The following is a 27,710-nucleotide window of genomic DNA, read 5'->3' as shown; positions in this document are numbered from 1 at the left end:
GAGCTAGAGCAAAAGATAGAGCTAGAGCTAAGGCTAAAGCTAGAGCTAGAGTTAGAGTTAGAACAATTTGAAGCAGTACCTTTTAACTTAGAAGAATTGTCTCCCACACAATTACCACTTATTGTTTGATTTCCACATGCACACTAACTAACTTTACCTTTAGGTTCTTTTTTTAATGGAAAAGCAAAGTGTATGGGGTTCCACATCCAAAATTACAATCTAAACATTTCATATGCATTATTTATAAGAAATCAAAATTTTTTATATATTTATCTAATCAAACTTCTAGTATAACCTTTTATAACTAATCAAACTTTAAATTATAATATATTAATAATTACTCTATATCTAGTCAGAATTTTAAATATATTATCCTTACTGTTTTATATTTATATTTATAATTATTTATAACTAGCTATAATTTCAATTATTTATACTTTTAATTATTTATATCTATAATTATTTACAACTAGCTATAATTTCAATTAAACTTCTAGCATAATCTTTAGAGAAGGCAAATTTAGCTAGAGTTTCCATAACTAACTTATCAAAAGTATTATGTTTAATTCTTTTATCTAAAATGTTTTTATTACTCAGTTCAGTTTCATCTCTAACAAAATTTATAATTTCATCTTTGAATTTATAATTATTTTTGTACAAGTCATTTAAATCATCTCTACCCTTCTTGTTTAGAGCTTCAGTCTTTTCATCAATATACTCTTCTTGTATGAGTAGTTGACGGGTCTCCGACCGCGTATTACTATACAGTGAAGAAGCTTTATCTCGTCATATGAAGGTGTCGAAGTCTCATTGTTATACACGGGTGAAGTCCCATCTTCGCCCTAAGCAAAGTTCAATAATGTACGCGTTCTATTTATCATATGACTTGCATGTGCTGCCATGTGTGCTGCAGTTCTTACTGTTGTATCGTACTTAATACAATTATATATCTTAAATTGTGCAATTAAACCCCTTGATATACATCCTGCATACTTTGTCCAATTAGCAACATACTTTTTTGTTAGAACATCATTCTGAGTTTTAATATTTGTTAAAGTAAGAAGTTTAATAAAATAGAACGGATAGTTATCTGTATCAACAGCAGCTTTATCTGTAGAATTAATCAATAGTAGTTTTATATAAAATATAAGTTTATGTATCTTATCACTTTCTAATTTCTCTTTTAAACTAAGAGCCTTCAAGTCTAGGAAAGCAACTCTTGAGTCAAATATCATAGTTCTATTTCTATCAAAAATAATATAAATTTCCTCTTTCTTATTATACTTAATCATACCATAACGTAGTGCGTCATCTGTACCATCTGTACTATCATAATAACTATTATTTATCTCTTGAATTATGCCAGGGAAGTCATTATTATAATTATATCATATTAAAATTTTTAAATAGATCTGCCCCATTATAATTTGTTATATATATATATATATATATATATATATATATATATATATATATTGTCGCAATTCATTCTAGCCATATTATCTATCTGAGCTGGTTTGTGACACATTACAATCATTTGAATATTTTTATTTCTTCCTTTTGTAAAATAATAAACTATATCCTTATTAAACTTATCACCCATATCATCAAGAACAATTACACTATTTTTGAATTTAAGCAAATTTTTAATTGTGATCATATTTATATCGACCATATCAAATCCAGCATGGGGCTCTCCGGTCTCAGGATCAATCCAGCACCTTTCATCTTTACATAATATGAATATGGACCTCCGGTCATCTGCGAAGCAGGTTCCCTGATGCTCTGCCATCTGTGCAGCAGGTTCCCTGATAGAGATTTGGTCATGGGACTTCGTCCATCCGTGAAACGGCTTCAACGATGCTTCATCACGTTCAACCATGGACCTCCGGTCATATTTCAACATACACTTTTGTTCTTGTTCTTGTTTTTGTCCTTGCTTTTGCTTTTGTTGGGGGCCAAGACCGAAGACCATTCTATAATATCCTCATTATCCTGATATTGTTCTTGATCTAAGTATAACTTTAAAAATTGTTTAACAAAGTAAGTCTTTCCCGTACCAGTAGCACCATAAACAATAGTTTGTAATGGCGACTTTTCAAATTCAAATCTCACTAAACTTCTATTCATAAACCCACCAAAGTTTTCTTCTAGTTTTGTATATTTATTTGGCAAGTCACTATATACTAAATAACAAACCACCGCTATGAACGCAAGTATAAAATTTATTAAACCTATTTCCAGTTTTTATTTATGAAATTAAACTTATGATTACACTTAGACTTATCCGTGAACGGACTCCGCCCGTGGCACGCCAAACGGCTTTGCCGATGCTTTACCATAATTAAACATTAATATTTATTATATAAAAATGCTCATTCTAAGTTTTAAAGAATTCAATAATGAATTCGATGTTGATAATGAACCTATGAGTAATATCAGAATAAAAGATATAGGTAAAGATATAAGTCTAATACCAATAGAAAAGGATAATGAGATATGAGAAAACAGAAATGATCAATGAAACCGCCTTCAACATTATTGTTAATTTACATCTAACTGATGGCACTCATTGGGTTTTAGTTATAAGAAGGGGAGGTGGAAAAGTATACTACTTTGACAGTTTTGCTTTTAAGACTCCACCAAAATTCTTAGAAGATTATGTTGATCTGGGCTCTAATGAAAGAATACATGAATATGATGAATCTTATTGTGGGGCTTATTGTTCATATATGATCTATCTTTTTGATAGAAGATTTATAATAGAGGGTGCTTTGTATACGCTAGTTAATCAAGTTAAATGTCCGAAGATGAATGATAAAGCGTTTTTGCTTTAGTTGAAAAGTTAAAGGTGAAGGTGAAATTGAAGTTAATGTTACTCAGGGAACCCGCTTCGCAGATGACAATGACAATCAGGGAACATGCTTCGCAGATGTCAATGGCATCGGCAATGAAAATGTTAATCAGGGAATTGCTTCCCAGATGTCAACAACAATGTCAATCAGGGAACCTGCTCCGCAGAAGGCGATGTTAATGCTCAGGATAATGTCAATGTCAATGATAATGGTAATGACAACGGTAATGGTGAAGGGAGACCTATAGTGATAATGGCGTAGCATCGGCGAAGCCGTTTCACGGATGGTCGGGGACACATGATGATGATAAATATGTTAGTATATTTAGTGAAAGGGACGAAGTCATTGGCCCCCCAACTAAACAAAGAGATAAACCCTGCTCATTATGTAGATGTGGTGGGGTGAGCAGTGTTGAGGGCAAGCCAGGAGGGAACTCCTTTTCAACAAAGCCCTCTGGTCTTGTCTCACCAATTAAAGTGGAAGGGAGTTCTACACCTGGTCACCCACCTAAGTTATTAAATGATGTTAATCGGAGTCTACAATCATGGTTAGATGATGATAATATAATTGTTGATGCTCCATTCCCAGAAAACTTAAGATGTGTAATAGCCGGCCCTGTTGAATGTGGAAAAATAGTCTTGTTAAAGTATCTAATTATTCTTGGTATATACTTTGATAGGGTATATATCATTGGTCCTACTGGTGATCAATATGATGATTTAAAGTATGCAGACATAGAATTTGTTAAAGATATAAAAGATTTACCCCCTCCCGATCAGCTACCAAAAGATATAAAAAAACTCAAACTATTTGATGATGTTGGGTTAAGGAACCAGTTATTAATGAATACTTCTGTAGAGGCAGACACAATAAATGTGATATGATATATTTTAAACAAAATTTATTCTTGGCAGATAGACAGAATGTTAGAGGGAATTGTAATCTATTTATTTTCTTTGAACAAAGAGGTAAAGATCTTATGTCTATATATCATGACTTCTTTAATAGTGTGGAACTTAGCTATAATGAGTTTGCTAATATATGCCTTAGATTATGGGATGAGGATTATAATTACATTGCCAATGATAAAACTAAAAATAAAAAATGTATGGTAAACTAAGAATTAATTGAGATTGGAGAGTTTCATAGTTTATTTATATTTATAGGGCTTTGCCCATGTTTCATCATGATTAAGTATAAGTATAAGTAAGTATAAGTCTAATTCTGCGTATAAGTCTAAGTCTAAGTAAATGTCTAAGTATAAGTCTAAATATAGGTCTAAGTATAAGTATAAAACTAAGTCTAAGTCTAAGTCTATAACTATATCTTAAATTAAATTCAAAGTCATGCAAATTCAAAGTCAAATTTAAACACATCACCATTGAAATCAATTGGTCTTCCATGCTCATCTTTAATATGAAATTCAATATATTCTATTCTATACTTTGTTACATTTTGATGTAAGATATTAGTTGGTATAAAATTTATCAAGCAACCTGGTGGTTCTGTTAGAGTCAAAGTATATAGTATGTCTGTGTTATTGCCATTATCTTTAACACCAGATATAAGATTACAATGAATGTTAATAGTACTAAAACCCATAATATCAATAATCTTTTGAGATGAATATATACCCGCTTTATAAACTGCTTTCCTAATTCCTAGTAATGAGGCTATTGAGTTTTCTACATCAAAGCTAAGTGCTCCTGGTTTAATTTCTATTTTAAATGTCAATGTATTTTTATCTGGTTCTATAATAACAGTAGCTTCTTCTTTTATTAATTCTGCGATGTCAGTTAACTCATATTCACCTGGTGTAATAGTTGAATATAACAATGGGATTCCTTTATAATTATAATTAAGAACAGGTGTATTGTTTGAGTCGGGGCTATTTCTAGAGATAAGGGCTCTGCCATAGCAGGGGACCTTGCTCTTTCTTTATTAGTGTTAGTGTTACTGTTAGAGTTAGAGCTAGTGCTGGAGTTAGTGATAGAGTTAGTGTTATTGTTAATGTTAGGGTTAGTGTTAGAACTAAGACGCTCTGATATTGGCGAAGCCACTTCGTGGATCGGCCAAGCCGGTTACCGGATTGATGAATCATCTATTACCGTACTAGCATAAAGAAATTGATTATTGTTTCTACTCACACTGAACACTGAGTTATAGACTGATAATCTTATTAAACTTAATTTTGTTGTATTAAGTAAAGGTTCACTAAAGCTAAACTTTTTTGTTGGCTTTATCATTTTAAAGTTAAGTTTATGCTCTTCTTTAGTTTTAGTTAAAGCTTCATGTATCTTTTGTAGTTCCCATAAGATTAAGTTGTCTGTCTTTTTTAGTTATAAAAATGGACTTTAATTTGAATACAACTTATGGTTATAATAATGATATACACAAAAATAAGGTTACAAAATATAAACCAAATAATCTAGCAACGATGAATGCAGTTACTACTAACATTAATATCATTCTCAATAGAGAAGAGAATCATTTAAAAATAAATGATTCATATCTAGAGATAGAGTTTGTTGTATCAAATAATAATGGTGGTGTATTTGCTAAAGATGCTAATATCAGATTAGTTTGTTATGGCATGATGGCATTGTTTAGTTCAATTAAGCTTGAAACTAGTGGTGGTAAAACAATTGAATATATAGATTATTGTCATCCTGATCTATTGATGTATAAGCTATTAACTAGTACAGATGATGAATATGAGAGTGGTTTTGTTAGAAATCAAGGTAATAGGGACAGTCAACTCAAAGGTGATCATACTGCTGCACAAATGAGTGATCTTTTGGTTTTGTAAATGACTTAGAAAATATTATATATGGGTTAGGATTTAAACTAACATTAAAAAGAAATAATAATGATAGAGCTCCATTTAGAGTAAATGCTGGTGCTGGTACAGTAGCTAATGATGGTAATGTTGAAATTAGAGATATATTAAGATGTGAACCTGGTATTGATCCTAGTAATGATAATAGAGTTATTGTACAGAAAGGATTAAATAAAAAGAATAATATTGACTGCAGTTATTATAAAAGGAAAACATATTACAAGACTGTACCCAATGCCACTAACTTCTTATTTGATCGTGGTATGGAACGTGGTATGAAAAGACCTCAATACACAATAATTGGTTTAAAAAATAGTAATGTTAATGAAAAAACTCATGATGCAAGTACATTTGATATAATGAATGTTACTGAATGTTGTTGTAAGATTGGTAGTGAGTTTTATCCAGGGGATAGATTGAATTTTAATTATGGTACTAATAATTAAAATGAGGCTTTTAAAGAGATTGTTAAATTTAATAAAGATTATAATGCGTTACCTCATAATATTATACCATACATAAATCAAAGAACATTCAAAATTAGTTATAGAATATATGTACTTGATACTAGATATCAAAACGATCATATAGGACCACAACCAATACAAATTAATTTTAAATTTAGTGATGCAGTTGCTGATGTTATATGTCACGCATTAGTATTAACTAGAAAGGTTATTAGTGTTAATAGTGATGGTAATAAGATGGCTGATATAGTCTCGTAGTTATATCTTAGTTATATCTAATAGCATAAGTATAGATACAGTAAATAATAATAGTATAGTTAGTGTTATAGTTATAGTAATTGTTATAGTTAATGTTATAGTCAATGTTATAGTTATATACTTATACTTATACCTAGCCATGCCCATATACTTATAATTATACTTATAGCCTGTCAGCTCTAATTGTTACTTTTGTCAATGTTATAGTCATTATCTTAATCAAACTATTCCCTACTAGTCTTAACAAATCCCTTAAAAAATATCTAATTTCTTTTTATTCTCTAGAGTTAGACCTTTGGCTTCAAGTTTAGTTTTGGGCTTAGGTTTAGTCTGAGCCTTAGGTAATGGCTTTGGCTCGGGTAGGGGCTTAGGCTTAGAATAAAAGTATTATACTTTTTAACTTCCATTATTTTGTATATAAATATATATATATATATATATATATATATATATATACAAATATGAATAACTTTAGTAAATTTAAAACTAATTCATATTGTGTTGCAGGTAGACATTATAGCGGTACTATTAATATTCACGGGGTTATTACTTCAAAGGTACTAAGATGTTAAAGGGTAATTGTGTTAAGTGTAAGAGAAATAAGTCAATGAATTTCCGTGATGCAACAATAGAAGCAGAAGGATTGAATTATTTCTTCAAAAGTGATGGTAGAGCCAGAGTTAACTTTGGAAAGAAAGTTGCTAATATATAAAGATTATGGGATGAGGATTATAATTACATTGCCAATGATAAAACTAAAAATAAAAAATGTATGGTAAACTAAGAATTAATTGAGATTGGAGAGTTTTATAGTTTATTTATATTTATAGGGCTTTGCCCATGTTTCATCATGATTAAGTATAAGTATAAGTAAGTATAAGTCTAATTCTGCGTATAAGTCTAAGTCTAAGTAAATGTCTAAGTATAAGTCTAAATATAGGTCTAAGTATAAGTATAAAACTAAGTCTAAGTCTAAGTCTATAACTATATCTTAAATTAAATTCAAAGTCATGCAAATTCAAAGTCAAATTTAAACACATCACCATTGAAATCAATTGGTCTTCCATGCTCATCTTTAATATGAAATTCAATATATTCTATTCTATACTTTGTTACATTTTGATGTAAGATATTAGTTGGTATAAAATTTATCAAGCAACCTGGTGGTTCTGTTAGAGTCAAAGTATATAGTATGTCTGTGTTATTGCCATTATCTTTAACACCAGATATAAGATTACAATGAATGTTAATAGTACTAAAACCCATAATATCAATAATCTTTTGAGATGTATATATACCCGCTTTATAAACTGCTTTCCTAATTCCTAGTAATGAGGCTATTGAGTTTTCTACATCAAAGCTAAGTGCTCCTGGTTTAATTTCTATTTTAAATGTCATTGTATTTTTATCTGGTTCTATAATAACAGTACCTTCTTCTTTTATTAATTCTGCGATGTCAGTTAACTCATATTCACCTGGTGTAATAGTTGAATATAACAATGGGATTCCTTTATAATTATAATTAAGAACAGGTGTATTGTTTGAGTCGGGGCTATTTCTAGAGATAACGGCTCTGCCATAGCAGGGGACCTTGCTCTTTCTTTATTAGTGTTAGTGTTACTGTTAGAGTTAGAGCTAGCGCTGGAGTTAGTGATAGAGTTAGTGTTATTGTTAATGTTAGGGTTAGTGTTAGAACTAAGACGCTCTGATATTGGCGAAGCCACTTCGTGGATCGACCAAGCCGGTTACCGGATTGATGAATCATCTATTACCGTACTAGCATAAAGAAATTGATTATTGTTTCTACTCACACTGAACACTGAGTTATAGACTGATAATCTTATTAAACTTAATTTTGTTGTATTAAGTAAAGGTTCACTAAAGCTAAACTTTTTTGTTGGCTTTATCATTTTAAAGTTAAGTTTATGCTCTTCTTTAGTTTTAGTTAAAGCTTCATGTATCTTTTGTAGTTCCCATAAGATTAAGTTGTCTGTCTTTTTTAGTTATAAAAATGGACTTTAATTTGAATACAACTTATGGTTATAATAATGATATACACAAAAATAAGGTTACAAAATATAAACCAAATAATCTAGCAACGATGAATGCAGTTACTACTAACATTAATATCATTCTCAATAGAGAAGAGAATCATTTAAAAATAAATGATTCTTATCTAGAGATAGAGTTTGTTGTATCAAATAATAATGGTGGTGTATTTGCTAAAGATGCTAATATCAGATTAGTTTATTATGGCATGATGGCATTGTTTAGTTCAATTAAGCTTGAAACTAGTGGTGGTAAAACAATTGAATATATAGATTATTGTCATCCTGATCTATTGATGTATAAGCTATTAACTAGTACAGATGATGAATATGAGAGTGGTTTTGTTAGAAATCAAGGTAATAGGGACAGTCAACTCAAAGGTGATCATACTGCTGCACAAATGAGTGATCTTTTGGTTTTGTAAATGACTTAGAAAATATTATATATGGGTTAGGATTTAAACTAACATTAAAAAGAAATAATAATGATAGAGCTCCATTTAGAGTAAATGCTGGTGCTGGTGCAGTAGCTAATGATGGTAATGTTGAAATTAGAGATATATTAAGATGTGAACCTGGTATTGATCCTAGTAATGATAATAGAGTTATTGTACAGAAAGAATTAAATAAAAAGAATAATATTGACTGCAGTTATTATAAAAGGAAAACATTTTACAAGAATGTACCCAATGCCACTAACTTCTTATTTGATCGTGGTATGGAACGTGGTATGAAAAGACCTCAATACACAATAATTGGTTTAAAAAATAGTAATGTTAATGAAAAAACTCATGATGCAAGTACATTTGATATAATGAATGTTACTGAATGTTGTTGTAAGATTGGTAGTGAGTTTTATCCAGGGGATAGATTGAATTTTAATTATGGTACTAATAATTAAAATGAGGCTTTTAAAGAGATTGTTAAATTTAATAAAGATTATAATGCGTTACCTCATAATATTATACCACACATAAATCAAAGAACATTCAAAATTAGTTATAGAATATATGTACTTGATACTAGATATCAAAACGATCATATAGGACCACAACCAATACAAATTAATTTTAAATTTAGTGATGCAGTTGCTGATGTTATATGTCACGCATTAGTATTAACTAGAAAGGTTATTAGTGTTAATAGTGATGGTAATAAGATGGCTGATATAGTCTCGTAGTTATATCTTAGTTATATCTAATAGCATAAGTATAGATACAGTAAATAATAATAGTATAGTTAGTGTTATAGTTATAGTAATTGTTATAGTTAATGTTATAGTCAATGTTATAGTTATATACTTATACTTATACCTAGCCATGCCCATATACTTATAATTATACTTATAGCCTGTCAGCTCTAATTGTTACTTTTGTCAATGTTATAGTCATTATCTTAATCAAACTATTCCCTACTAGTCTTAACAAATCCTTTAAAAAATATCTAATTTCTTTTTATTCTCTAGAGTTAGACCTTTGGCTTCAAGTTTAGTTTTGGGCTTAGGTTTAGTCTGAGCCTTAGGTAATGGCTTTGGCTCGGGTAGGGGCTTAGGCTTAGAATAAAAGTATTATACTTTTTAACTTCCATTATTTTGTATATAAATATATATGTATATATATATATATATATATATATATATATATATATATATATATATATATACAAATATGAATAACTTTAGTAAATTTAAAACTAATTCATATTGTGTTGCAGGTAGACATTATAGCGGTACTATTAATATTCACGGGGTTATTACTTCAAAGGTACTAAGATGTTAAAGGGTAATTGTGTTAAGTGTAAGAGAAATAAGTCAATGAATTTCCGTGATGCAACAATAGAAGCAGAAGGATTGAATTATTTCTTCAAAAGTGATGGTAGAGCCAGAGTTAACTTTGGAAAGAAAGTTGCTAATAATCCAGTAAGAGCATTAGAAAAAGCAAGTAAAATAGGAAGTGCGGCTGCAAGTAGAAACCCTAGAGCTGCTTTATCAGCCACACCTGATTTAATTAAATTTGCAACTACTGGTGAAGGTATAAAAGTAGTACAGAAAGGTAGAGGGTTATATTTAGGCAGAAAGAAGAGATAATTATTTATATAAGTTTAAATAAGAGATTTTAAATAAAACTATATTTGAGTTTAAATATAACTATAACTATGATTATAGCTATGGGTATAACTATGACTAGATATATCTAGTGGTAAATATTAATACTAATTATATTATTACTAAATATATTATTATAACTAAGCACTAATAACTTCAGTTTAAAAAAATACTCAGCTTGTTCTTCTCATACTCTTCATATACCTTGACTAATTCATTATACTCATCGTTATCTATTTTATTATCATTCATTGATTTAGTATATAGTTTGTTAAACTTATCACTAAACTGTTTACTTAAAATATACATTTGTGAATTCTTTATACTTTTGTTTCTTATTTTAGTATTAATTCTTTTGATGATGAACCACAAATAGTTGCTGTAGCAAAAGCTGTAGTTATAGAATAGGGCAGACCTATACCTGTTTTTGCAACCGATGATGTAGTTTCTGTTGTTGCTATTGATGATAATAGTATTTCTGTTATCTCAGCAATGTTATTGTAATTGTTATATCTACTTACCTTCTTATTATAATTATTAGCTTCAGTTTCATAACAATTTCTAATATCTTTATCATGTTAATATTATTATTAAACATTTTTTTAGCTAGGATTTTATCGTTTATGTATTGTTCTGAGAAGGAAGTGATGTTTGGGTAAAATAAAGGTGCACTGGCTTTAGTTTCTTCCATTTTATTAACTAAAATATTTTGCTTTATTAATAGCCATTGTCAAAGTCATGGTCATTATCATTGTCATAGTCATAACTATATAGTAAAATAACTCTCAATCTCTTTCATTATATCTTCATGATTCAAATCATAATGCATCTCTAGTCTTGCTTGTTCTTTGTTGTCAAAAAGTTTACTTCCAAGTAAAATAGCAATTATATATTGTACTATTGTCTTTTTATTCTTTAAAAGGGCTTCATCTATAAAAGAATTACTCTTTTTATTAACTTTTTCAAATTCCTTTGGACCAGTAGAGAACATATCATCTAGCTGTATAATAGTAATATTCTGATTGAACTTATTATTATCAAATTCTTGTTTTAATTGGTTTTACTTATCAGGTGCAATTTATCTACATGAGGAACCAAGGGAGGAGCCCACTTGAATCTGACCGGAGGTCTATACCTAAAGATTCCAAAAACTTATTTTTAGATTCGAAATCAAACTAGGATTTTAAAAATTCCTAATTATTTGTAATATTTGCTTTCTATTATCTCGCCATTAATATCTTCTACTTTATATGTTGATTGTTGGGTTTTAAGAACTTTATTAACTTTAAAGAATTCTCTTTTCCAATTAGAAGTGTATCCTTTAAAGAAAATGTTACGTTTGTCAGCATTCCTGACATAATCACCGACTTTAAGTTTAGGTTTAAAATTCTTAAAACTAAAGTGTATTTAATTTTATTGGGGTCATTAGAAGCATCAAAGGGTGTCATATTATTAGTAGAGTGAATGTTATTGTTATAGGTTATTACTGCATCATTTATAATATCTACCCGATTACCATCACCATTGATTAACTTTGGTTTATTAATTATGTGTAATGAGGTTCTATTAAATTGCTCTATAAAAACAGCCTTTAAATCACTGTATGTAGAATATAATTCGGTATCATATTCCTTAAAAAAAGAATTAAAAGTTTTATTGTAAAACTCACTACCTCTATCTACCCATAACTTTTCTGGTTTTTTGTCTTCGAATCCACCCTTTTGACCTTCACCAAATACTATTTAAAACCATTAGATATAGATAAACCAGATTTATTCTTCAATGCAATAGCCAATGCATTTTTTGTGAATATATCTATAACTGTTAAAATAAACTTATAATTATTATTGTATTTACTTGGAGATGACTTATCAATTGAATCAGCTGACCATGTTTCATCTTTAAATAATGGTATTACTTTTTTATTCTAATTTTGTTTTGTGGGGACTAAATACTTCTTTAGCTAGTAGTTGTTGTTTAGTTTTAATTTTGTCTTGTTGTTGCATTTCCACCATTATTTTTTTACCATAATTAAAAACAAAATTATCTAGTTGTTTTTTATTAATAATTTTCTTTGATAATAGTTGTTTAGATATTTTTAACATTTCATCATATAATCCGTCATGAACAACTTTTGTTTCTAGTATAACTAATTTTAATTTTTCTATCAGGGAACCTGCTTTGCAGATTAAGTTGTTGGATAAGTTACAGCTATGTCTGTCTTGATTGTCATGATTGTCATTATTGTCATTATTGTCATAATTGTCGAGTTTATCTTTAGTTAAACCCTTGCCATAGATTTTTCTTTATCCCCTAATATAAGTTCTATTGCTCTATATCTACTGCTTTTCTTATCACCTTATCTCACATCATATCTAATATCTAGTAAAAACCTTTTAATTTTGTCTTCATCTTCCTGGATATCACCATATGTTACATTTGGGTTAGTGAGAAAGTTAATAAATCCTTCTGAGAATTCATGTATATTATCATTAACTATAATGCACCCTGCTCTAGAGATATATCGCCTTTATTCATTTTATAACTCCTAGTAGGTAAATCTACGAGATCTAATTTTAATTGAGAATTAGTTTGAGCCCCTATTAAATGAAGAATTTTGGTTGTGTTTGTATCGACATAAACTGGTGCTATATCTTGAGTTTCCTCCACGGCTTCATTGGACAAATTGGGCTCTATTAATGCTTTGTTTCTAGTTTGCTCTATCATTTTAGTTTGTTTATCTAACTGTTGATTTTGCCAATCAATTACCCTTAATGTTTGTTCACCTAATGCTAGATTACGTTCATTGTTTGCATTTAGTGTTTTCGTCAAAGGATCAAATAATTCTTCTATTTTACCATAATATTCTTGTTGTTTTATTTTATCTTCTAATCTATTCTTTCCGTTTTCTTTTTCTAGTTTATTTAATTCTATGAGTTTATCTAGCTTAGTTATTTTTTTTTAATATATTGAGATATTATAAAAGGAGAAAATGAATAATGAAAATTTTCTTGATGAATACTACTCTGAGTTAAAAAAAAAGTTTAGCTTGGGGAAAACAATAGCGGACTATGGAAGAGTTTATCAATCATGCTAGGGATCCTTGGCATGATGAATTAATAATTTCAAGTTATTCTAATTATATAGATGAAAGGGAAACCAGTAAATTAATAAAATTTATAGAATATAATAAAAACAAATTAATTAGATGAAATAGTTATATGGGAATGTTTTTGGGAGAGATGATGATCTATAATGTACTAACTAATAAACCAAGGGATGCAATCGATCATTTTATTAATGGTTGGTTATAGAATATTATTAACCAGTTTGTTTTTTATTAGGATTATAAATCGGGAAACCTGCTTCACAGCTCAGTGAAATTGCTTCGCAGATCAGTGAAAATGCTTCGCAGATCATTAAATAATCTAATAGCAGCTTCAGTTAACTTTCTATCGTCATTAATGGTTATTTCTAAAATATTGTTCATTAGTGCATCTTTACTTGCATCTAACCCTAATTTTATCAAAACTTCTATTGGAGTAGTGTTAATCTTTTTTATTGAATCTCTTTTCAACAGATATAAATTTTCATCATGAGGATAGCTTTCAATATTATTTACATAGAATCTCTTATCATCAATTGTGTTTTCACATAGAATCTTTTATCATCAAATGTGTTAAGACTAATCTTACTTGTTTTTGTTGCTGTCATGTTATCACCAACTTTTTGTATTCTACATTCATGTACAGATCTCTGTGTGTTATACATTAATGCATTATAATACTCTTCATGTTTACCATTGTTACAATTCATTATTCTTTTCTTTTTACTAATTTTAGGAGAATCTTTGAACCTATATATCTTTGATGACAAGGCTAGAAACTCTTCTATTGTTCTACTTCCTAATTCATGTTTGAATTTACCTGGAACTTTATTATTAGTTTTGATTGGTGTATCTAAATTGCTTAAATCCATGTGTTGCTCGGGGACCTTACCCTCGCTAAAGGTTGATAACAAACTATCAGTATCCATATAATGGAGTTGTAGATCTTTGAGAAATGGATGAAAAAATTTTATAGAAAACATCATACATGTGTAATTTATTTTTTTCTAATTTAGTAACATCTACATATACTGGGGAATCATATTCTACTTTTTTCTTTATATATTAAATTTGGCTCTAATTTTTATATCTGGTTATATTCTTAAATGTTGGTTTACTTATACTTTTCATTATCTAAGCTTCGTTGTGTAAGAGCTTACTTTGAAGGAATTGTAGAGGATTCATGCACATTCCTCCGTATAATGAGTTGTTCATTAATTTCCTTACATCCTTTTCCGCTTCAGTTTTAGCTGTTGCTCTTTTATTATTAATGTTTTGAATATAGTCTCTACATATATAATCTTGTTTAAATTGAATTACTCTATAATTTTTAGTTGCTGTTACACCCATCTTAACATAGAACTTTAACATCCTATAATGAACCATATATTCTGTTTTGTTGTTTTGATCTAAGATTAATTTCTCTGATCTTGCCTTTCCCGCCGCTCTTTCTACATAGTCCAACTCATTATCATTTAACTTTATTTTACTGGGCATTAATGCTAATTGCTCTGTTCTATCTTTACAACTATTAGTATAATTAATGTCACAAACTATATAGTAACTATGATCACTATCATCAGGTGTGTTTAGTATAGAGTCTAGAGATGTGTCAGAATACTTGAAGTCCCTATAAGGTAACTTTTGCATCATTGCATAACCGTATAGGTTGATAGGTTGTTCGCGTTTATGTACCATATTAGCATATTGCTGTTGCTATCCGCAAAGCGTCTTTGCCGATTTTTATTGCTATTGTCATCGCTATTGTTATTGCTATTGTTATTGCTATGATTATTGTTATTGTTATTGCTATTGCTATTGCTATTACCATTACCATGTTTAATATGTCTATCACCCATTATACCACATATACCACCTCTCTTAGCTTCAACAAAGTGATCCAGCATTTGTTTATCTTGTAATGTATATAATGTAACACCACTTGTCATTAACCAAGAATCAAAACTATAACCCGGGAGACTAACGTAATGTAGTGGGTTGAGTCCGAATTCTTTCATACTTAATTTGACACATTCATTCATACAATAGTCTATCATTTCCACATCATTCTGTAAATGCTCTATAGTTAGATCTTTACCAGTTTTATGACAGTTGTCTTTATTAAAGTTATCGACTTCTTCTTGTGTCGGTAATTTATTAGATAGTGAGGATTTGAAGTCTTCTATATTTAGATTACCTATAACGTCATTATAGAAGTCTAAACCAAAGTATTAATATGGATATAATGTTTTAGTTTTACACCCGTATATCTTTGCCATTTGATCTAGAGGCATAGCTAAGAAGTTGTAACTATCTAAGAATTTAAAACAACTGATGCTAAACATCTTAGACTTACCAGCAGCTAGTGGTATGTTATGTACTTTTCTTTTATCCTGATTCTGTTTAAAGAGTTCACTATATAGTAGATTAAAATCATAACCAGAGCCATTATGGAATATTACGGGAATAAAGTTTTTTGTTTGTAACTTAGATTACACATTCTACATGCTGGTCCTCTATATTTAACAGTTTCATGACAGTGATCTCTTACTTTATTGATACATGTTTTGCTGCATATATGACAAGTGTTATTGGTTTAACGATATTTTTTTTATCTTTTTCTGTAAATGCCATCTTTTTATTATGCTTGAAGTTTTTCTCCGTTTCCATTTCTAATAGATCGCTAGCAAATCTTTTGATACAGTCCGAACCAAAGTGGTGTTTGAAATTACCTTGCAAAATGTAACCCACCATTATTGGTTCAGCTATACATATTTGCATTAATTAGATGAGACGTTAACAATGCAGCATTCTATATCAGCAGTTATAGTATTTTTATTTTCAGACGCTTATGTTCATTTGTAAAAGTAATAATTTTTTAGGAGAAACAATCTCTCGTTTGAAAGAGTAACTACATACATGATTGTCGTTTTTAATTTGAGATTTAAACGAATATGTACATCTATCTTAGTAATGTGTACAACGAATATGTACATCTATCTTAGTAATAGAAATTATGATTCATTTGATTCGGTCGATGTAACAGGGTTTCTAAAGGGTAACTAGTATTCTTACATCTTTTCTGTCTTTATTAAAATCATCCATTGATTTAAGCAGTTCAACTTTACCATCACCACAAGGTGTGTATATCCAAATTTTCATATTGTACAATTTTTGTATTCTTAATATTTAGCCGAAGTCATCTTCATGTTGTTGTCTTTGTGCAATTAGTTTATTCTGGTATTTACTTTCACGTGTTGCAAGGTTCATGGCAGGATGTAGCCAAGCAGTAATAGTTAGTTGCAAGCAATTGCATTTGGAATTGCGCATATTTAATATTGATTGAGTTTTTGAGATCGGGGGTTAAATCTATATAACTACCAATAGATGCTTTAGTTGGTTCAATATTTATCTGAATACTTCTTAATTCGAGAAACTCAAAGTCATAGCCATAGCCTTCATATATTTCACTTTCAAAGTTTAGCCATTTTTTGAAATCTCCATTTTCATATATTGCGTTATTAATATAGTCGGTGTTGAAAAAAAATTTTATTAGTTTTAACTTCTTCTTTGGTTCTCTCCATTACTCACACTCGGCGGTGATCTCATATTTAAAACTCTTAACTTTACGAAAGTGGTAACAGTTTTAAATTTCTTCGAAAGAAAAATTAAAAGCTTCATTTATATCTTCAAACTAATTTCCAGCTTTATCAGTAATATAATATTCTTTCATTATCTGCCTGGAGTTTCTATCAAAATATTATGTGTTTTCTTGTTAGTTACGATTATGACTATATGAGTGAGTAGTTAGGGCTGTTTTATTTAAAATTCTGCATGACATTCTTTACATTCATACTTAATTCTGCTGTAGATACTATCTTCAGTTTTAGTTTTAGATTTAGTGATGGGTTTAGTTTTAATAATATCTTTGGTGTTATCTTTAGGTATACTCTCGGTTTGGAGAACTAAGGGTGAAGCCCTTTTAGACTTACTCTCAGTTTTAGGCTTACTTTCAGTTTGAAGCTTAGGTCTGAGGAGGTAATATTATTCTTTTGAGGCATACACTCTCTCCATGTTTTCAGGTATGGGTTGGGATGATGGGAGTTTAACCCTTTCAGCTTTGGGTTTAACATCGATAGGGGCTTCATCATCAGAATCAAACATTTTCTCTAACAATTCTTTATGTTTAGAATCACATTATTGATGCCTGTATAAACCCTTCTTTGTTTCAAAGGATAAATCACGTCGCAGAAGTTTAAATTGCTGTTGGTTGAGTGAGACATGGTGTACTTTATTGGGGGACATTTTGGAAGAAATAATTTTTCAAAAATGTAAACTGAAGTGTGATAAGTGTAAAAATAAGCATTGGAAAGATTGTTGTATTGATTGCAAAGAATTATATATTGTTGTTATATATGTAAAGATATAGTTTAACTAAAAGATTATAATAAACATTTAGGAAAACATTATAGTAATCGGGATCAATATCTGGAGTGTAATATGTGTAAAATTATAAGCATATTTTTTTTAGGTTTAGAAATGGAAGATGCAGATTATGCATCTATCTTTACAGATATAGATTTGGTCATACTAGAAATCAATTCAGAGAGCATGTTGTTTTACATAAATATTATCAAAATTTAAAATTTATAAGAAGTTAAGCTGGTATTTGTGCAGTTTGTTTTCGGAAGCTGGTTTTACGTGCTTGTTACACGGTCTCACTAGTTACCCTGAAAAACACTAAACGCTGTGTTTCCACCGATCTCAGTGTTTTTGACTGTATACCCATCACAGTGTGTCCCATATACAGTCTCACAGCAGGGATCATCCTATTTAAGAACTGTGAATTTGGTTTTTTTTTATCTCACTTAGTTTCATAGTAATTCATCAAAGTCGGGGGACGTTTACTGGAGTCAGTGAGGAAGGAACCCCAAACTTTCCGTTTGCTAAAGCATCTTAACTAGACTCGATGATTTAACCACTACGCCAAGTGAGACACAAAGTTTTAGTTTTAGATTGATTAAATATTGATTAGGGAACATGTGAAAATTTTTATTATTTATATATTTTTTTCAATATATTGTTCAAGTTTATTTTTATCTTCAAGTTTTCGCAATTTAGTTTTACGCGCTTTTTACACGGTCTCTCTAGTTACATTGGTATCTGGGATACGTCCACCGGAGTCGGTGGGGATAGAACCCGAACTATCCGTCTGATAATGGATAATTACCAGCTTAATTCTGTACTAGTGGATTGCACTAAGTGAGACAGGAAATGATGGATTTTGAGTGAATATGAAGGGAAAAATAGTGGATAAAACAAAGGGAATTAAAGTAATGTTTGTAAGGCTGCCTATAGTAGTTGGATAAATCAGGGCTTCCAGTTAGCAGACGGCTTGGTCCATTTCCCCGAGTTTTTACGAGGGGGAATGGACCAAGTTGGCTGGTGGCTGGAAGCCCTGTTTTATCCACTACTATGCTAGCCCTCTTTTAACTTTTAGAAAAATCATAATTCATCTGCTAGAGAAAATTATAACTTATGAAATGTTTTCCATTTCAGCACTACTTACTGTCTGTATGGGTATGACTTTCAAAACAAACAGAGCAGCAGAGCGCCACAGAAGTACGACTCTCAGTTACTGTCCGCAATACTTCGCTCAGATGACCTCTGGAAAAGTTTGAATTGGTTTGACTTATCAAACACGTCAAAAAGTCAGTGCAGTTTTTAAATTCTGCTCGTCATTTTCTTGAAAACTACATCCCAAATCATAATAATAGGCTTCCTCTTTACTGAAATTTTATGCTAACATCTAAAAATAATAAGAAATATTAATGAAAACAATTTTATGTCGTTTTTTTTTGTAGAAAAGTGTTAAAATGTTTTCTTATTGAAATCAAAATTTTCAATACCCCCAATAGAAAATGAATTTTTCCCGTTCTTGGCGGTCAGTACCAATTATTACTGGTCCATTTCGGGCTTTCGGTTCACTTTTCAGCACACGAAGCTGCTTATGTTTATTTGGAAGTGCGTTATCGGTTTTCAGATGCCCCGCAAAAAGGGCAAAATTTTCAATGCTATCCTTTAGATAATTTTTCGGCTCACATTCCCACATTTTCGCATTTATTTTGAAGAGCATTCTCAGTATGCTTATTTTATCACATTCTAAGCGCTTTGCTGCCCATAGTTGCAAATAGTTATCTGTGAACCAAATACCCGTATTAAATTGCCTAGTCAAATTGTCTCAAAAATTTTTCAACTTCTTGAAAAGTTCGAGGAACTTGCACAGAACCTATATATTTTTTTAATTCTTTGTATTATTCTTTCAAGATAATACTTTCTCAAGATTTACTAGTTATCTCTCAATATGGTGCAAGCATTTTGACATTATATTTTGATACATAGTATTTTTTATCTCACTGCATTTGCCCCCTTGCGATGCTGCTGAAAATGAATCGAGCGGAGAATCATAAGTAAATAATGGTCCATAGTAATAGACAGGTTTAGATAGGTGAACAGACAAAACATTCCCAAACAAAACAGTCCTGGACAAAACAGTTCCAAATAGCAAAATATTCCTATACAAAACAGTCGCAGACAAAATAGTCCTAAGAAAGCAAACAAAACAGTCTCAGACGAAATAGTGCTAATTAAATATAGAGTCAAACATTTGCAAACCAATTACCAATACACACTATAAATTATTCATATGATTGTATTTCATTGAACAAATATTATGCTGATTAAAACTTAAATTCTGTCAAATAAAATATTTTGAAGGAAGTTTTTGGTTTAATCCTAGTTCACATCAATTAAAAACAGTGACAATGCAGTCAGATCCTTAACTGGTAAATTGTGTTTGTTAATTGTTTGCAGATTATACTAGGAAAGCCATAAGGAAAAACCTAAAATTTGCAAGTGATATGTTAACAATTGTTTCACTATTTTGTCTACTTTTTTGGACTATTTTGTCCGAGACTGTTTTGTCTGGGACTGTTTTGTCCAGGCATGTCAGCTGCAATTGACCTCAAAAGTGAGTTCTAGCAAGTACTTAAGAGTTCAGAAAAAGATGTAGCGAATAACAAGTTAGCATTGAGTTTTTCAAAAATATAAAAAAAAACTTTAGGTAACTTTTCCTGGAACAAAAATAGAAATTGCATAAATAGACAGGTAGTTAGGTCCCTGAGCTTCACCTATGCCTCACGTGAAGAGATCTCAATTATAATAACTGACTAACTTCGCATTGAGTATTTCAACAACACTAAAAAATAAAACTTTAGGTAACTTTTTCTGGAACAAAGAAATTGCATGAATAGACAGGTAGTTTTGTCCCTGAGCTTCACTTGTACCTCACGTTAAGAAATCTCAAGCATAATAACCCACTAACTTTGGGAGAAATGCTCTCAAACGACTAGTGGGAGATCGAATCTAATGTAGTGTGCTTCAATCGGGGGAAGGGGGAGGGAGGGAGGAAGGGAAGGGTAATTAAATTCACTAAGTCAGGCTTCAAATGACGTCGTCAGAGGTTACTATATATCACTATAACCAATAAAGAAACTTAAAGTGAAAAATTACACCGTTATTCTGGCATTTTTCTTTCGAATCTTAGTAGTGAACTGCCGCCACTTGAGTGCTGCTGCTTGCGCTTGTGAATGAGAGAAATTTATATCACGCAAAACGAAGAAGTCAAGAGCGCAAAAGTCACTACTTTCAGAAAGCCAAAACATTCAAGCAAAAATGTTGCATAAAAAGACCAACGCGTTTACAATAATCGATTCAAAATTCGTTGGAGAGCAATTAGGAAAAACCTAAAATTTGCAGGTGATATGTTAAAAATTGTTTGAATATGCATTTGGGACTATTTTGTCTGGGAATATTTTGTCTGCTTTTATTGGACTAATTTTTCTGGAACTGTTTTGTCTGGAATTATTTTGAATTTTGGGACTGTTTTGTCTGGGAATGTTTTGAATTTTGGGACTTTTTTGTCTGCGAATGTTTTGAATTTTGGGACTGTTTTGTCTGGGAATGTTTTGAATTTTGGGACTGTTTTGTCTGGGAATGTTTTGAATTTTGGGACTGTTTTGTCTGGGAATGTTTTGTCCGGACACGGTTTAAACCATGCCAGATTAAGAATACAATTTACACTGTAAATTTAGACTGGTCGGCATTAATTTTTTTGAGATAAACAGAGATTTGACAAGTAAAAACAGCCTAAGAACAGTCTGCGATTTTAACTGGTTCAGTATATTACACTGGGTGGCAAGTCCGGGAAACTTAAAACATCTTCGTCTTGGGGGAAGGGGTCAGATGGCACATGGTGTCATATTACACTACTAAAATTTTAGAATCCAGGCATTTAATTTGTCAGTAATTTCAGCAGTCAGTTGTTGCAATTTCCAAGTGGAGAATTACAAAACATTCGGGCAGGATTATGGAATATCTCCATTCTTCTACATGGAAAAACTTACCAACTACGATCCAGCTGACAAAAAGCTCAACAAACTTGAGGTCAGATCATCTTTTCAAATTTCCTTCTTTTGCTTTTGAACAAAAAAAGGGGCTTATAACCCTAGCCTAGTAGTCATATCACCTATAGCCCGCCCCCGAAAGACCAAAAGAAAGCAAATCTCAAGTAAAGTTTTGAGCCCACACCCTTGTAAGGGTTGAAAGTTATACAAAAAAAACGCCGTAAACCTCCATGTATGAAAAGTAGGCGTGGGCCCAAAAATGGCCAACCCTTCTATTCTATAGATCGCTCGTATGAATAATAACTAGTTTTAAGGGTTTTAGTTTAAGGGCAGTAAAGGCTACGCGACGCTGATGAATATAATAAAAACTTCTGACATTAATCGAGAAAGCAATTGATCAAAATGTCAGAATGAATCATAATTTTCCGTGACTTTATGAGATCTATTTTATACACGAATTGTGATAAATCAGCACATTTCTTTTGACTTTTGAGATTGCATACGTGTATGACTGACAATGCTAAATCTGAAACCACAGATGTCCCACTATTTAAAGATTCATGCAAGCGTTTTGAACCAATTCCTAATGATACTATATTTCTTGAAAAAGCTCACTCAATCAGTGCCTGAGATGAGACAATACTACCTGGAAAAAACCAAAAAAAATTGAGAAAAGTACCATTTTGAGACCTTCAAAATCCACAAGAGCGATTGTAGGAACTTTTAGCAGATTTACGATTCAGAAAAGGACGAGAAAAATTGAAAAGTAACAGGTAGTCAGAGTGAAAAACATAAAGTCCGAATTTTAACCAAATTGTTTCCTATCTGAAGCAAGTGGAATCAAGATATCACAAAAGATGTATAACGCTATAACTTTTTAAAAACGCCTTAGAGTATTTGTTTCATTGCTGCACTGCTTTTAATTTGAGAATTTCTTGAAAAGTGCTAAATGTCAATTGCCCATTATAAAAAATGTTTTTAGTCTATGTGTACATATTTTGCAGAATAAAAATCTATTTTCTTTGACATTTTTAACCTTACTGCCCACCCAAAAACTCAGATATTTTCATTTTTAAAACTTCCAATATAAAGACATCTTTTCCACAATTCTGAACCGTTCTCTCATTCAGCATAATCAAATATCTCTGATTTTAATGCTTTCTTGTCATATAAGAGTAATTCAAAACTGTAACTCAACAAATACGAAATATTTTGCCTTACGCTTTTTCCTACATAATTTTGCTTTAATTAGTGGTTCGACCTCTTATAAACTGGGAAGAAAATATCTATTAGCCTGGATATTTCTGTTCTGTTGATTTTTACCCCTAGAGTAGTAATCGGGCATAGAAAGGTAATTTATCATCCAAAAATTCTTGCAGAGTAAATTATCCACAAGAAAGAGGTATTTGATTTTTTCATCTTTTTGATTTTCCTCTCGACCCATAAAAAACATGGTTTTGCCAAAAAATCTCGTGGCAAAATTAAACGAAACTCAAAAAATTGTTGAATTATTCATTTTTAATTGCTCTCAAACGAAGTTTGAAGAAATTATTGTGAACGTGTTGGTCTTGTTTTATTCAAATATTGCGCGCTTGAACGTGATTACTCTCGACACTTTTTTCATTTTTAAGTTATCCAAGTCAAATCTATTTTTGAATCCACTTTGAATCTTTCATTGACTGTCAAATAACAAAAAAAAACAATGCAAAAACGCTCACCGAACAAAATATTTATTCTGTAATGAATATTTGTCGTGTACGTATATTGTCTGTATTTGAACGAATGCACAATACTCAACAATTATTTTGTCTGATTTGGCTGAAACAAAATAAATAAAAAATATATAGCTTGTTCACTTCAATGACAATGGCAACCAATAATTCAACCGCTGAAAAGTCTCTTCGTCTAGCGGATATCTAAAAGGGAATCAAAAATGTTAAATAGCGCCCATTTCAATTCTGCTTTACTTCATTCAAACACCGCCAAACGTTTGTGCTTTTCGTTTTTTTCATTGTTTGAATTAGCAAACTCTATTGTTTGGCAAAAGGAAAATGTGTTTTCCTTTTTTTGGTTTTTGCTGTAGTTCAGCTTTATGTTTTCAGGAAAATGTTTATATAGGTTGAAACTACGAGATCGCCCTCAGTTTTCAATCTTTTTCTTTTCGCTTTATTGTTGTAGCAAAATCATTTGCATTAAACTTTTGTATTGTATTGGAGTAATAACTAAAGGGGCAATTTTTGTTCTTTCTCTTTCAAAGAAAAAATTCAAAAACCGAAAAAATGGCTATCTAATGCAACTTGTTGTGTTGTGGAAATTTTAATTAACGTTCGTTGTTTACTAGAACAGTATAGATTGTTTGAGTTAAAAGCTTTTCATTAAATTTACCTTTAATGCGTATAAAAGTCAGTTTGAAATTTGAAGATTATTTGTGAAGACATATTTTAATTGCAGCTTTATTCTAAGTTCTATAATCAGAAACAAAACTTATGGTTGGCACTTAAAAATGAAAAAAAAATCCATTTGAAATCATAAAATTGTTAAAAACTCTTTGTTGAAACGATGAAAAGGTGAAAGTCAGTTTCCTATCAGTTTTAACAAACATCACAGTTGACGTAAAGCTAACGTGATTTTGTTAGCTCTCTATCAGAACTCTTCAAACCATATTTTAATAAATTATTGCTTTTGTCAGTTCCAATTTTTTTTTCGTATTTAATTTTAAACTCATATATAAACTGAAGTTTTCAGTGTACCGTTTTTGTTTAAGGCAAGATTCAGCAAAGAGTTATGTATGAACATTATCACTTCAGTCGGGTTCGGCACTGGTGACTTGAAACTTGTTGGACCAATCAAAAACAACACTGACTTCTTGATTGTTGACCGATCACCTATCACTGGCTTCTCTTACGATATAAAAGTTCACAGGATTTCACACAAAATTCCCAGAACTCAGTTGCATTTTAAGTTTTTCAAAAGCACATTTGTCTGCAAGGAACAGCCGTGGATTTGTGAGACAAAGTAGAATACATATTTGGAGCTATAAAATTTTGTGAACTAGGAAATGATTTCACTGTAACTCAACATATAGCAACCGGAAAAGGTTAAAAAATATTAGTTAAAAAAACAATAGTTCATTCACAAATAAATTATTATTTCTGCAATTTTTGCTAAACAGTGTGAAAATTACACGCGTCTTTGAATTTTTGTACCAACTTTTGCATTTGAGCAACCATTTTCCAGCCCAAACTTTGAGAGGCAAAACTTTGAGTTTTGAAACTTTTGTACAAAAAATGTAATTTGAAAAGATAATTTTGATTAATATTTGTTACTCTTATTTATTGTCAAAAACTGTCTCTTTTCTCTGTTGAATGCTCTAATGTTAAACTACGTTGACAACAAACAAGGAGGCTTGGTAATGGCTTGGTAATTTTCTCACAATCTCCCGACCCTTTTTCAATCTTATGTTAGACCTAAATATATACAAAATCAGGAAGAGGTCGATAACCTCCTAAAATTCAAAATAATTGATGTAACCATTTAAAAACTCTTCCAACTCAAACTACTAAAAAAAATACATAATGCTCTTTTAAAAGTCTAGCGGTCCGATGTTTTTAGGAAGACGAAGAGACAAGACAATAAACAAAATCAGACAAAAACAATAAATATTAATTACGACCAAAACTCAAAATCTATCAATGTTTCTTTTTTTTTAAAAGAACTTAATAACAAAGTCAAGAGAGCATCAGATCAAAACAAACAATACTACTTGAATTTCACCAGAGAAGACATGGGAACTGTTTTCATTGAGAGTAATTAATAAGTGGACAAATAACATAAAGGTCAACGTAAAAAAATACGTTAAAACTCTTACGAGACAATTAATTTAAAAGACATCAAAACTAAAAGTTATCTACTGAATTCATTGAATAGCTTCCTTAGGATCTCTATGAATTGCCAATAAGACCTGTAATTCAGTGCAGAATTGTCATCAAGCCAGTACAGGACAAAAAATATAGAAAAAATTCGAATATCAATAAAGTTTTACGAGAAAAAAAGACGGTGACGAAGACTTTGAAAACATAATCCATTCACTAAAACAATGAATTTTAATAAATTGTGCCTTCCATAAACACCAATAGTGTGAAATGTGACATGTCAATAATTCGATAGTCGAAGAAGACAGCAAGCAATATGAAAAAAAAAACAGCAAGACTGGACGGTTAATAAAAATTTGGGATCAAACGGTGTCGAAGCCTGTAAAATCATGATCTGTTCTCTAAAACATAAAATTTAATTATTTATTTTTATTATTTAAATCTTATAAGATTTGCCACTAACGAAACAATTTCACGAGACAGCAAAAATAAACTCAAAAAATTGAAAATATATGAATATTAAAAAAAAACTTAAGAAAACTTGTAGTATCAAAGGCCAAAAACTATTATCTAATTGATAGCAAAACAATGAATACCCAGTTCTAATTTTGTTAAATGAGGATGCGAGCTCTCTTTTTGCTGATACAGGGATACAAGAGGAAAAAAAAGTTACATTGTGTTAGATCTTAAAAAAACCATTATTTAAAAATAAAAAATTTTAAAAACATTAGTCCTGACAACAATAAACTGTCAACAACAAAATACAAAACTTCAAACAGTTTTTATGCGAACACATTGTTTAAGCCAAAGCCAACCAGTAATTTTTCCACCAAAATAGTAATATGGGTTCTTTGGACTTCAATCACCCTTCAATTTAGTTTTTCGATAGTTGAGCTCTGATTTCAAACCATTCTGGTCTGTGAGAAACTTAAAAAATAGGCAAACGTTTTATTAAAAAAGCACAGCATTTTACTACAATTTCATTTGTTTTTTAATTGTTAAGTTCCGCAAATATACCCCTATTAATGGATTTATTGCTGCTTGTGCAAAAAAACGGAAAACTTTTCCAAATTTTACCGAAATAGCAAATATGACAAAAAGGTCCAACACATCAAAAATAACTATAGAATATTGTATAATTATAAAGATATATCATTAAAAAAATCCATAGATATCAAACTGAACAGCTAGTTTATATAATAGCTCCACAGGTAGTGAATTAAAACCTTTGATAAATTGGACCCAGGCATAGGACAACAAAAGTGAACAGCAAACGACGGGAAACCTCATAAACTCATTGAGATTATACAAAAACGTTTATTTGGAGCCCTTAAAACCATGAGTTTTACTCAGAAACAAATTTATCCGTTGGGACGACTCTTTTAAGCATAATTGGGACCTCTTAATGTTTAAATCTGTTTAAAAAAAGAGTTGCTTAAAATGGAACGAACAATTTGCAGTTTTTTTTTGAAAAGGTAATAAAAAATACAATCCTAATAGTTTTTCTTTGCGAAACTCAACAATCAGACGAAAATTGGCCTGGCTATGGCTGCGCTGCTGTTGAATAATGTCACTTCCCCAAACATTTGCGTAATAGGTATTTTCGAAAATGAAAATATTTTTATATAAAAATTAAACAATGCGTTTTGATATTTATCGATTCAAATTAGAAGAAAGCGGACAAATTGTAAATTCC

The 27,710-nt window shown here is 30.5% G+C and overlaps 1 protein-coding gene across 1 annotated transcript in view; it reads left to right on the top strand.

Annotated features, from left to right (window-relative positions):
- The window catches only part of LOC142336937 (uncharacterized), a 34,722-nt gene extending 9,454 nt beyond the window's left edge, over window positions 1-25,268 (top strand). Inside the window, exons 3-5 of the mRNA XM_075385927.1 lie at window positions 19,237-19,388; window positions 22,052-22,182; window positions 24,907-25,268. Of these exons, the coding sequence (XP_075242042.1) occupies window positions 19,237-19,388; window positions 22,052-22,182; window positions 24,907-25,161 (538 nt within the window). The 3' untranslated portion in view covers window positions 25,162-25,268. The remainder of the gene's footprint in view (window positions 1-19,236; window positions 19,389-22,051; window positions 22,183-24,906) is intronic.
- The last annotated feature ends 2,442 nt before the right edge of the window (window positions 25,269-27,710 follow it).

Source organism: Convolutriloba macropyga, chromosome 3 (genome assembly GCF_964194025.1).
Source record: "Convolutriloba macropyga chromosome 3, txConMacr16.3, whole genome shotgun sequence".
In the NCBI taxonomy this organism is placed as follows: Eukaryota; Metazoa; Xenacoelomorpha; order Acoela; family Convolutidae; genus Convolutriloba; species Convolutriloba macropyga.
This window is presented reverse-complemented; position numbering and strand designations above follow the sequence as displayed.